The 12,006-nt window shown below is 38.7% G+C and overlaps 1 protein-coding gene across 1 annotated transcript; it reads left to right on the plus strand.

The window, feature by feature from the left end:
* Nucleotides 1-6: 6 nt before the first annotated feature.
* NRAS (NRAS proto-oncogene, GTPase) lies at nt 7-10,822 on the plus strand. The gene is made up of 7 exons (XM_049616513.1): nt 7-140; nt 645-772; nt 2,965-3,143; nt 5,804-5,963; nt 6,465-6,588; nt 7,182-7,223; nt 7,331-10,822. The coding sequence occupies exons 2-5, from the start codon at nt 662-664 to the stop codon at nt 6,582-6,584; spliced, it is 570 nt and encodes a 189-aa protein (XP_049472470.1). The 5' UTR covers nt 7-140; nt 645-661; the 3' UTR covers nt 6,585-6,588; nt 7,182-7,223; nt 7,331-10,822.
* Nucleotides 10,823-12,006: the final 1,184 nt, after the last annotated feature.

The following is a 12,006-nucleotide window of genomic DNA, read 5'->3' on the forward strand; positions in this document are numbered from 1 at the left end:
CGCCCCGGGCGCCGACTGATTACGTAGCGGGCGGGGCCGGAAGTGCCGCTCCCTAGTGGGGGCTGTTCATGGCGGTTCCGGGGTCTCCAACCTTTTTCCCAGTTCTAAATCAGTCGGAAGCGGAGGCAGCGAAGTTTGAGGTAAGGCTCTGCTGTGTTTAGCGTTCGTCTTTGGCGCAAAGAGGCAACTCATTGTTGCCAGGAATCGAACGGAATCTGCAGGCTGGAGACAAAGGCCCTTGGGCGGGGGTCCTTCGTTTTGAGCGTTACGGGGGAGATCTTTGAAGACCGGCGGGGGAGTAAGACGAGGGGATGGCCAGGAGGCTGCCCCACCAGAGCGGAGAAGACTTGGGGGAGGAGTAGGAAGAGGGGTTTCCTTTACCTTAGGCTGAGGGCGGGGCCCAAGGGCTGTTGAAAAATACCGAAGGGTGGGGGTAGTAGCTAGGAGACTAGCCAGAATTCTGAGGCCCGCAGTAACCTGCCAGTGCTTTTGCACTCCTGAAATCACTGAGAACCAAGTGGAGGGTCACGTGTATGGAACCCACATATTTCAAACTCGGGCTTTAACTTACTATTGATTATAGAAAGCTTTGAAGTACTGTAGATGTGACTCGCCAGTTAACCCTGATTGCTGCTTTCCCACAGGTTCTCGCTGGTGTGAAATGACTGAGTACAAACTGGTGGTGGTTGGAGCAGGTGGTGTTGGGAAAAGCGCACTGACAATCCAGCTAATCCAGAACCACTTTGTAGATGAATATGATCCCACCATAGAGGTGAGGCCCAGTGGCAGTGTGCTGACCCTACCTCTGGCTTTTGGCTCACCCTTACCCATATCCTTTAGCTTGCTGTTTAGCTAAAGGAATAATCAGGAGACAGAAGTAAAAGTTATTTTGGGTACTGCGTTCAGCAATACAATAAAGCTTTCCATGTTTGTGGAGAAGAGTTCATTTTTATTAGCTGTTAGAGTTTTTCTAAAAACTTGACAATTTAGCAGTTTAGTAAACTGTTGCATATTCGTTGAACTCCTATATGACAGCTCTATTAAAAAGAAACCGGCGGTGGGAAGAGTGACTGAGTAATAGGATGGAGATAAAGGATTCAGAGATCTAGATAGTCTGCAATTTTCATTAAAAGTTGAAGCAGCTGAGACTGGGCTGGAGTAAGAAAGAACATGAGATTTTGAGTCACTACCTAGATTTTTTTCAGTCCCTGTTGGCAGTTTATTTAGTTATGTTATATTGAACAAAACACTTAAACTCTCTGAGCCTCATTTTCTTCGTCTATTCAATTACTATAAACATGTCCTGCCTATCACACACAGGGATGTTGAGAAAAATCAGTATGTTTACATTTTTTGTGAGTCCACGTTCTAGATTGGCTTGAATAAATGGCATCTAAGGTCCTTTTAAAAAGGTTGTGTAATTTTATTCAATTTAGAAATGTCTGACTAGAGATTTTTTATTTTAATCCACATCCTGGTCTTCCTACCCTCCCCCCACCAGCTGCTGAGTGTTTAATGGAAGCTAACATAGCCATTATTAAAAATTAGTAAGTCCTCGGCAAAATTTTATTTAAGCTAAACAGCTTTAGTGTTAATAGTTAGAACCTTTTAATATTTTTCTGAGTTTTAGTTATTGAAGGGTAACATACATACAGTAAAATTCACAAGTATATCTACAGCCTAGTGACTTAAAATTTGTATTTTAAATACTTCCATAATCACCACTCAGAAATATAGACCGTTTCCAATACTCCAGAGAGTTCTCCCATGTCCCTTTCCAGTCAGTAAACCCCCACACTGCCAGGAAATAACCACTTCTCTCTGACTTCTATTAACCTAAGTTAGTTTGACTCAAACCTACCTTATAATTTTAATTTTGCTCATTTCCTCGAACACTCGTACACTTAACCATATTTCATACTTCAGGCCAGTTTTGGCAATGTGAAGTCTATGTTAATTTGAAAGTATATTATAGTCCCACAATGAAGTTGAGAGGCACTGATCAATGAACTGGGAAACCAGCTCGCATTTGTTTCTGGAGCTAGATCTTTACCAGGTGTGATGGGTTGTTTTCTTTGAACTGAATTCCCAAAATGTAAGTATCAAAATACAAGTAAAATTTTTGCCTTAGAGGCAAATTGAAACCATGTATATATTCTATGCATGTCTGTCTTTCTAAGGAATTATAACTATATACAGTAAAACCTTGGTTTGCGAGGTTAATTCGTCCCAGAAACATGCTTGTGATCCAAAGCACTTGTGTATCAAAACGAATTTCAAGAACCATTAACCAAGTTGTGATCATGTGACAGTCGGCATCACATATTGCAAGACGTTGCTAGTTAATAAACTTAAAATTTAGTATAAATGTTTGCTCGTCTTGCAGAACACTCACAGAACAAGTTACTTGCAATCCAGGGTTTTACTGCACCTTGTTTGGAACCTTTAGGAATTTGATTCCGGAATATTTTCCAAAGGTAAAAATCCACTATGATAAGAAAAATATTTTGGTGTTACAATTTTGTCTGAAATGAAAAGTATTTGTGTGTTTAGTTATAAACACAAATGATACTGTGTCCAAGGCCTGGTATAACTGGTGGAAGTATGTTTAGAATTTAAATGTACAATAAACAAGAAAAGTCCAGTTTATACCTTGGTAAAATAACACCTTGAATGCTAATCTCTAGTCTAACTGCTGTATAGCTGTCTTTTGAATTACCAAACTTTTTTCATCTTTTCCAAGAACAGAGTGACCACATTTTCCTTTCTGTAGGCTTTTTTCTTAGGGTGACATTAAGTACGTTCTATTTGTGATTATACATTAGAAGTTTGAGGGACAGAGAGATGGAAATAAACTTAGGAAGGAGCTTATCTAACTTTGGCAATAGCATTGCGTACCCTGTGGTTTCTAATAAAAATGAAATCTTCCTCTCTCCCTGCCGTCTCCCACCCTTCGCACCCCAGGATTCTTACCGAAAACAGGTGGTTATAGACGGTGAAACCTGTCTGTTGGACATACTGGATACAGCTGGTCAAGAAGAGTACAGTGCCATGAGAGACCAATACATGAGGACAGGCGAAGGCTTCCTCTGTGTATTTGCCATCAACAATAGCAAATCATTTGCAGATATTAACCTTTACAGGTACTAGGAGCATTATTTACTCTGAAAGGATGATTGATAAGTGTGTTCTGAAGCTTTGTGAGGGGATGAGGATACCACACTAGGAAAGATAGCATCTTTAATTATGAAGAGAGTTGGTTTTAGAGTGTTTAACATTGAGGATCTGGGGTTACAACTGGAAGTTAATATTGTGACATATTTTATATAATGCACTATGGCTGGAATGTGTGATAATACTTAAATGAAGCTTCCTAACGGGATGATTCAGGACCACAGGTGGTGTTAGAGATCCCACAGGAATTTCAGAGACGAAAACACCTCTGAGAAGCAGGCGTCAGTATGTGACAGAAGATAGAAAATGGTAGGAAGAAATGAACAGGCAGTAAAGAGAGATGAAAGGTGGTCTTTCTCAATAGAACCATAAAGTTTCAAAGCTCAGTCAGACCATAAAAAATTCTGGCACAACATTCTTTTTTTTTTTTTTTTCCAAGTATGTGAAGTTTTATTTTTTAATTTTTTTTATTTTTTTTAAGGTGGCAATCTTTTTTTTTTTTTTTTTTTAATATATGAAATTTACTGTCAAATTGGTTTCCATACAACAAACAGTGCTCATCCCAAAAGGTCTGGCACAACATTCTTGTTTTACAGAATCAGAAATCGAGTTCAGAAGGTGTTTTGTTAGGTTTTTAGAGTCATGGTTGTTATTAGTAGCAGAGCGGGACCAAAAACCCAGGGCTCCTTTTCCTTAGCTCCATGTTCTTTGAGCAGAGTAATAGAACAGGTTGAAACTTGGCTCCATCATCCATTAGCCATGGGACTTCGGGGCAAACTACCAAATGGCTGTGATGCAGTTTCCTTATCTATAATATGGAGGTAATAGTACCTACCAAGAATTGTTTGGAAAATTAAACAAGATAATATAACATGTTAATCGCCCAGAAAAGTGCCTAGCACAGAGTCAGTGTGAGTGTCCTTCCTACAGCCTGCAGGCATATTATACTCCATCCATTGAAGATGTCTGCTCATGGAAACAAACTAGTCCAGAAAAGTCACTCAGTAGGGAGAGTGGTTCGTGGTTGGTTCTTTCTTTCTTTCTTTCTGTCTTTCTGTCTTTCTGTCTTTCTTTCTGTCTTTGTCTTTCTGTCTTCTTTCTTCTTTCTTCTTCTTTCTTCTTTCCTTTTCTTTCTTTTGTCTCTCCCTCTCTCTCTCTTTCTCTCTTCCTCCCTTTTTCTTTCTTTCTTTCTTCCTTCCTTCCTTCCTTCCTTCCTCCTTCCCTCCTTCCCTCCCTTTCTTTCTTTCTTTCTTTCTTTCTTTCTTTCTTTCTTTCTTTCTCTTCTAGAGAGTGGGAGGAGGGGAGGGGCAGAGGGAGAGAAAGTGAATCTCAAGCAGGCTCCACCCCCAGCACAAAGCCCCAGTGCAGGGCTTAGTCTCAGAACCATGAGATCATGACCTGAGCGAAATCAGGAGTCAAGACGCTTAACCAACTGAGCCACACAGACACCCCAGAAACAAACTAGTCCAAAACTGACTTCGGTGGGGTTTTTTCTGCTTAAACCTGCTCTGCTTTCCATTTGCTGCCTGGAAATAATAGCAATGCATAAGAAAATGTCCAGTACTTGGCAGGTACCTAATGTTGAATTTCTAGAAGTCCTTTTTCCTCTTAGGCTGTCTTGTCTTATATTATCCTTTAAAATAGGCTACTGCCGTTACTCCAAAGGTCGGTTCTGCAGATAGCCAGTGTAATGAATTTTAGGTGCATGATTGTGTGTGTACCCAAGGGTAGAGTCTGGAGTAGTGCTGTGCAGTATGGTAGCTACAACCTTACGTGATTATTTCAGTCAATTACAGTTAAATATAATTGAAAGCTCAGTTCCTTGACCACATAACAACTGACTTCTTAAGTGTTCAACAGCTACATATGACTAGTGGATATAGTTGGACAGCACAGATAGAGAATATTTCCATCATCATGAAAAGTTCTGTTGGACAGTATTGGTCAAGAGAAGCTAGAGCAGTAGTTTCCAAACTGCTGTGTGGTATGTCTTACATGTCACTGAAAGGAGTGCTGTAAGTTGGGAGTTCCCAGATCCTTTAGTTCCCCTTTAAGAAGAGCACTTCTGGTGTTTTCTATTTCATATCTTGGACTTCCAGCGATAGTATCGTTTGAAGAAAATGTTTGGACATTACCCATCTAGAGAAGTGGATAGACTGTCTTTCATTAAACACTGTCACTCTCAAGGAAACTTCAAAAAGTTTTTTATTTTGAGGTAGTAAGCTTTACTTTTTATACTTTAGATCTTAATCTAGAGTATGATTTCAGGTTGCCAATTAAATCCAGAGCCAAGCTCTTTGGAGAATCAGGGAGCCTAACCGGGGTATGCGTCAAGGTAGAATAGCCATCCATTTCCACTAGAAGGTGAACCAGTACTTGGCTGCCTTATGGCTGCTGCATCAAGTCTAAACCAGTCCACTGTTGTGCATGGTTTTTTATAATTAAACCAAAAGACCATTAGGCATCATCTTTTATAATCCATGGGGGGGAAAAAGTGAAACTCCATACTAGATCAATACTAGAAGCTAACAGGCCTAGATAAAATTGGTTAGATTCTGTTTCCATCTGTTCATTTCTTCCTAAAAACTTACTCTTAGGTAATGATGATATGTTCCTTTTTTTTTCTTAGGGAACAGATTAAGCGAGTAAAAGACTCCGATGACGTACCTATGGTGCTAGTAGGAAACAAGTGTGATTTGCCAACAAGGACCGTCGACACAAAACAAGCCCATGAACTGGCCAAGAGTTATGGGATTCCATTCATTGAAACCTCAGCCAAGACCAGACAGGTACAGCAGAGCTTTGAACACCTGGCAAGCATTCATTTAAGGCAGAAAAATTTGATTACTAGAGATAATGATCTGCATTCTTTGTTGTTATGGAATTTTTTGTATTTTATTTTTTTTAATCCTTCGTTTAAACCCCAAATGAACCGATTAATATCTTGGTGTGGCATTTTAGCCTCACGTTAATATGCACAAATATTACTAAAATGAAGACCCTTGATTAAAATTAGTTACAAACATTAGACCTTCTGCCATCAACACCAGCCAGTATTTAGGGATTTTGCTCTCCTGAGTGGAATCTTTAGATCTGGTCGTTCTCTATGTCCCACATTACCCATTTTCCTGTGCTTGAGTATAATTTTTCAAAATTTGCCATTTGTATATATCAGTCTGTTGATGTAATTCAATAAAAATGCTAAATTTGGTGTCCCCAAGAAGTACAAATGAGATAGTTCACACCTTGGATCGTGTCTATTAAGCTGTCTTTATCATTCTCTTTTACAGGGTGTTGAAGATGCCTTTTACACACTGGTAAGAGAAATACGTCAGTACCGAATGAAGAAACTCAACAGCAGTGATGATGGGACTCAAGGTTGTATGGGGTTACCGTGTGTGGTGATGTAACAAGGTGAGCATGCGGTCTCTTGGCGTCATAATCATAAATTTTATTATTTAGCATCAGGCAGTTTGGAGGAGATTGCTGTTATTTTTTCTGTGTTGCTATTTGAGAGTTTCTACTTGCTCACAGCTGTAAAATATTTTCCTTATGGCACCCTTTCTGAGAGTACTTTTAAAGCATTTAAGTATTTTATAGACATCATTACACTTTCAATAACAGTAGAAACCAGCAGACATTATTATGAAATGTATGCCTACCATACCATATTCTTGCACTGATTAGGAATTGGAAGAATCACTACATCAAAACTAGATTATAGGGGCGCCTGGGTGGCTCAGTCGGTTAAGCAGCCGACTTCGGCTCAGGTCACGATCTCGCGGTTCGTGGGTTCGAGCCCCGCGTCGGGCTCTGGGCTGACAGCTCGGAGCCTGGAGCCTGCTTCTGATTCTGTGTCTCCCGCTCTCTCTGACCCTCCCCCGTTCATGCTCTGTCTCTCTCTGTCTCAAAAATAAATAAATGTTAAAAAAAAAAAAAAATTAAAAAAACAAAAAACAAAAAACAAACTAGATTATAATGACATGGTGTGTGTTCTTTTCTTATAGATACTTTTAAAGTTCTAGCATCAGAAAAGAGCCACTGTCAAGGTATGACAAGCTTGGAAGCGAACGTATTATCGTTCATGTTGATTTCTTAACCATGTTTTTCTCATAATCTCCATGTGCCGTTTATACAGATTCTGTCTTTATTTTAGCTGCACTGACACCCTGGTCCTGACTTCCCTGGAGGAGAAGTGTTCCTGTTGCTATCTTCAGTTTCACAAAGAAGCTCCTGCTATTTCCCCAACTCTCCGTAGATCAGTACATTATTCTCTGTTTGAGAAGTTCTCCGAATAACTACCTCCTCACTTGGTTGTCTGACCAGAGAAATGAACCTCTTGTTACTCCCCACTGTTTTTCCACCCTGGTTCTCCCCCAGCACATATAAACAAACCTCCCAGGTTTTTCATCTGAAAAGTAATTCATGCTCTGAAACAGAGAACCAAACTGTAGACATGAAATTCTGTAGGAAACAATGTCTTGAGCTCTAAAGTAGCAACTGCTGGTGACTTTTTTTTTTCCTTTTTACTGTTGAACTTGGAACTATGTTGGTTTTTGGAGAAATGTCGTAAGTTACTGTTTTGCTGAGTATATAGTTAAGTTTACCATTCGGTTTGTTTGTAATGTTATTGGCTATACTCTATACCTGGCATCTGCTCTGCATTCATAAATACAAAAGTGAATTCTGACTTTTGAGTCTATCCTAGTGTTCTCAACTTCCACATAATTAAATCTAACTTTTGCAGCAAAGTGCCTTTTTCCTAGAAGTGGTTTGTAGATTTGCTTTATAATACTTTGGTGGAATAGATGTCTCAAAAACCATTATACATGAAAATGAATGTCTGAGATACGTCTATGATCTGTCTACCTTTGAGGGAAAGATATACCGACATAATAGCAGATGCCGTGTCTTATGTGTATGAAGTTGGATTTCCAGAGACCTGATTTGGGTCTCTTCCAAGAGAAAGATGAAACTGGAAACAATTATGAATAACTTCACTTAATTTTTACCTAATCTCTACTTCGGGGCGGGGGGGGGGCAGGGAGTAGGTTACCACTTACAAAATATATGCAATTTGTTTCTTCTAGCTTACTGATAATGAACTTCCATTCATATTTAAATTTAGGTCATATCCTAAAGCTTTACATTTGCAGGTGTTTGAAATTGTAAGTTTAATGCAGTTTTATTTAATAGCTATGATCAATGATTTTCAAGCCTCAGATGTATTAACGGACACATTTTCACTACGTATCATGATATTTTAAGAATGTATATTATAATTGCCCTCATTCCCCTTCTCATCCCGCCGCAATGGCGGCTTGGTTATTTCAGTTGAGTACAGTAAGGTGCTAATAGACCAGGGTCACGGTTTCAAAACTTGAGCAAGCCGGTTAGCATTGCAGAGAGAGAAATTCTTCCACATTTGCTCACTGCACCAGTAAACTCCAGCTAGTAGTTTTGCCAGATGCACACTATTAGTCCTGCAAGGAAAGAAGAGGTCAGTTAGCACAGATCCTTTACCATGACTGGGAAAACCTGCCGTCTTGAGGAGGGTCAGCTTAGAAATTTTTATAAATAAAATCTGTAGACCATTTTTAGCCATGTGAAACTCTGAATTAAACCAATAGTTTTTCTCATTATTTTGAGAATGAGGATGCCTCAGATCAAAATTTTTAAAATTTTCTTTCTTCATGATGTCCTTTGAAGGGTTTAAAACCAGATGTTGATGAATTCGTCTGTGTATACCAGATAATAAGCTGATGGAGTTTGCTCAGAAGAGAAGTAGCCTTTCTATAGAAATTGCTGTTTGAGAAGGGAGTGGGAAGTAGAACTAATTGTTAGTTATGAGGGTTTGGAGGTACGGCGTTTGCATTTGCAGATAATTTCCTGGTAACTCCAATGAAAAGGAGACTTGGATAACTTTTGATGAGAGATTAGTTCCCAGATGGCCGCTTCCTGTTCTGGTCTCTTCTGGTGTGTACTTACTGAGGTCCTCTATCTTCTCAAACGAGCTTTCATTTAAGGAGACTCTACACTGTCTCTAAATGGATTCAGAAGAGGGCAAGAACCTGCACTGTGCCCAGAGCGAACAAGCCCAGAGAGTTGTGTTCCTTAGTGTTAGCTTTGAGAGCTTTCACATACTGTCAACAGCTGTAAATAGAAACTCCCGCTGCTGGGTTTCTGCTCCTTTTGGAACATTGCCGTGTGACTTTCTTGAGGCTAGATGGAGTCTTGTCACCTCAGCTGTCATTGTCTTCCACCTCTTCCTCCTCTTCTCATCTGTGTGACTGACAGTATGACCCTTTTTGTAATATCAAATTTAGGGAAAAAGATACTCATTTTTGCCCTTACATGTATGTACCTTACAGTTTTTTCAAGTGTGTCCTAAGCACAGAATTATCTAAATGGGGCCAAAATTCAGACTTGAAAATGTTCTTTTAATAGCTTGTTAAGAAGTGACACATAGGTGTGAATTTTGGCACGATAGAGTGACAGACTTACAGTTAAATGCTGAGTAACTTCAGTTGGTGTGAAGTAAAGTGTGGTTGTTTAGAATTTGTTTGTAATTGCTGAAAACAGTTCTAGTTTACCTCAGAATCTGAAAAGTCTCTTCCCCCAAGTTAAGTGCCTGGCCAGCTGTCATGAATTACATACTACTTTATGTGTGTTTGTGTTTCAAGGGTTGCACACCCAAGAGTGTGAAAATAAGATGTTCTGTGTAAAGGCCACCATGCCTAGTCTGTAAATGAAACTGTTAAGTGCTGTATTTGCTCCAGCAGCTTACTCTAGAATGTTACTTGGTAATGTAATATCATACTTCTTACAGTTTTCACTTTAGTGTAATAGGTAAAGTTATTCTCAGTATGTCTTTTAGCAGGCCCATGTTTAGTCTTTCATCATCCCTTAAACTGCTGTGAATTTTTTGTCTGACTTGAAAGCAAGGATGGAGAAACACTTTGAAGAGATATTTTCGTTTTTTCCCATTCCAGAATTTGTGAGCATGGTCATATTTTGCTTTTACATTTACAGTCATGAACTCTCAAGCTGGCAGCTACAACCAAGAACCAAAAAATGGTGCATTCTGCTTCTTGTAATTCATCTCTGCTAATAAATTATAAGAAGCAAGGGTAATTAATTAGGGAAAATATTTTATTTAGGTGGTTTCTGTAAGCAAGAGACTATAATTCTTGTACATTATTTTTCATCTTCGCTGTTTCTTTAAGCAGTGTAATGTGCCACAAAATTATTTTTAAGGTGTTTCCTGTTAGGAATTGTTTTAAACGTGTTCTCATTATCAGAATAGTTGTAGATATGTTCCAGAATACAACTGGTGATTTTTAAAGGCCTGAGTACTGACCTAAGAAGCAACTGGATGAATTCTACTCTGGAGGGAAGGGAGGATCTCAGTGAAAGTTGTATGACTTTTATATTTCTGTGCCATCAGATATAGGTAAAAATACCAATTGTGCAATTCTGTTGTTTAAACAGAACTATTGGCCTCTTTGGTCCTAAATTAAGGGGCTGATACTTTAAGTTGACTATTTTATTGTAAATTAATCCATCCTAATTTTTAAAAATTTGGTTGAATGTTTTTCTTGTTAAATGTTTAAAAAATAAAAACTGGAAGTTCTTTGCTTAGTCATAATTCTTTTTTCTACTGAAGTGCCTTTTCTTGAAAGTTAATATTCATTTTAGACTTGGTTTTTTTGTTTGTTTTTTTAAATAAGTTTTATTTTTATTTATTTTGAGAGAGAGAGAGAGAGAGCACGGGAGGGGCAGAGAGAGAGGGAGACAGAATACCAAGCAGTCTGCCCTGTCCTCCCAGAGCCCTAAGGCTCGAACTCATGAACTGGTGAGATCATGACCTCAACCAAAATTGAGAGTCAGATGCTTAATTGAGCCACCCAGGCGCCCCTAATTGTAGATTTTTGGATGTGACATTTGGACAGTGTTCGAACATCTGAGTTCCTCATTTTATCTCCGTGTAAAATATGTCAAAGCCTGCTTTTAAACTCTGACCTTGGGGGTGATTCATAGCCATAATCCATAGCTATATGTCAAATTCTAACATAATAATATAAAGTGTTTGAAACTATCTTTGGAAATATTTTTTCCTGTTTTCACATTTACTGCACAGTCTATCTACCAACCTTGGTATCATTAGAACATAGTTCTAGGAGCCAAAGAACATGGGTTCCAACTATAATTTTGCTACTCTGGCCCATACATAGTTTGTTCATTTGCAAAATAGGAAAGTTGAATTAGCATGTTTCAGGTTTCCCAACCCTAATTAAGGAGATGCAGTTCTAAAAAAACCCAAACAAAAACTTCACACCTAGAATTTTTCACCTAACACTGAAATACTGTGATCATGAGGATCTTGGCTTATTCTACCAAAGACATCATTTTTACTTTCACTTTTTCTTCAAAAGGGGGCAAAGAGGGATATTGATATTTGGCTGAATTAAACTTGAGAAAAGCAAATTTAAATGACAAAATATGTTTCTAGATAGGACTACTAGGACATATAAACATTTTAGAATATAAAATATAAGTGAAAAAAATTATGGGCTTTGTGTATCTAAAGCATTTGCACCTAAAATTGATCCCCTATGCCTACCATCATTTGTTGTTTGCTAATATTGGACCCGGTGGTAACTGAGAAAAGAATGTAGAAGAGATGTTTTCTGGATTCTGCTGATGGCTGCTAATTCTGTTTGGTAATATGAAGCTACAAAGAGACAAATGGTGAAAAAGCGTAAGAAGCTTGTTTCTTTGAAATATGTGGAGACTTCCCACGCATCTCCATGCTGTTAAGATTTCTGCCTT

This window comes from Panthera uncia, assembly GCF_023721935.1.
Source record: "Panthera uncia isolate 11264 chromosome C1 unlocalized genomic scaffold, Puncia_PCG_1.0 HiC_scaffold_4, whole genome shotgun sequence".
Classification (NCBI taxonomy): Eukaryota; Metazoa; Chordata; class Mammalia; order Carnivora; family Felidae; genus Panthera; species Panthera uncia.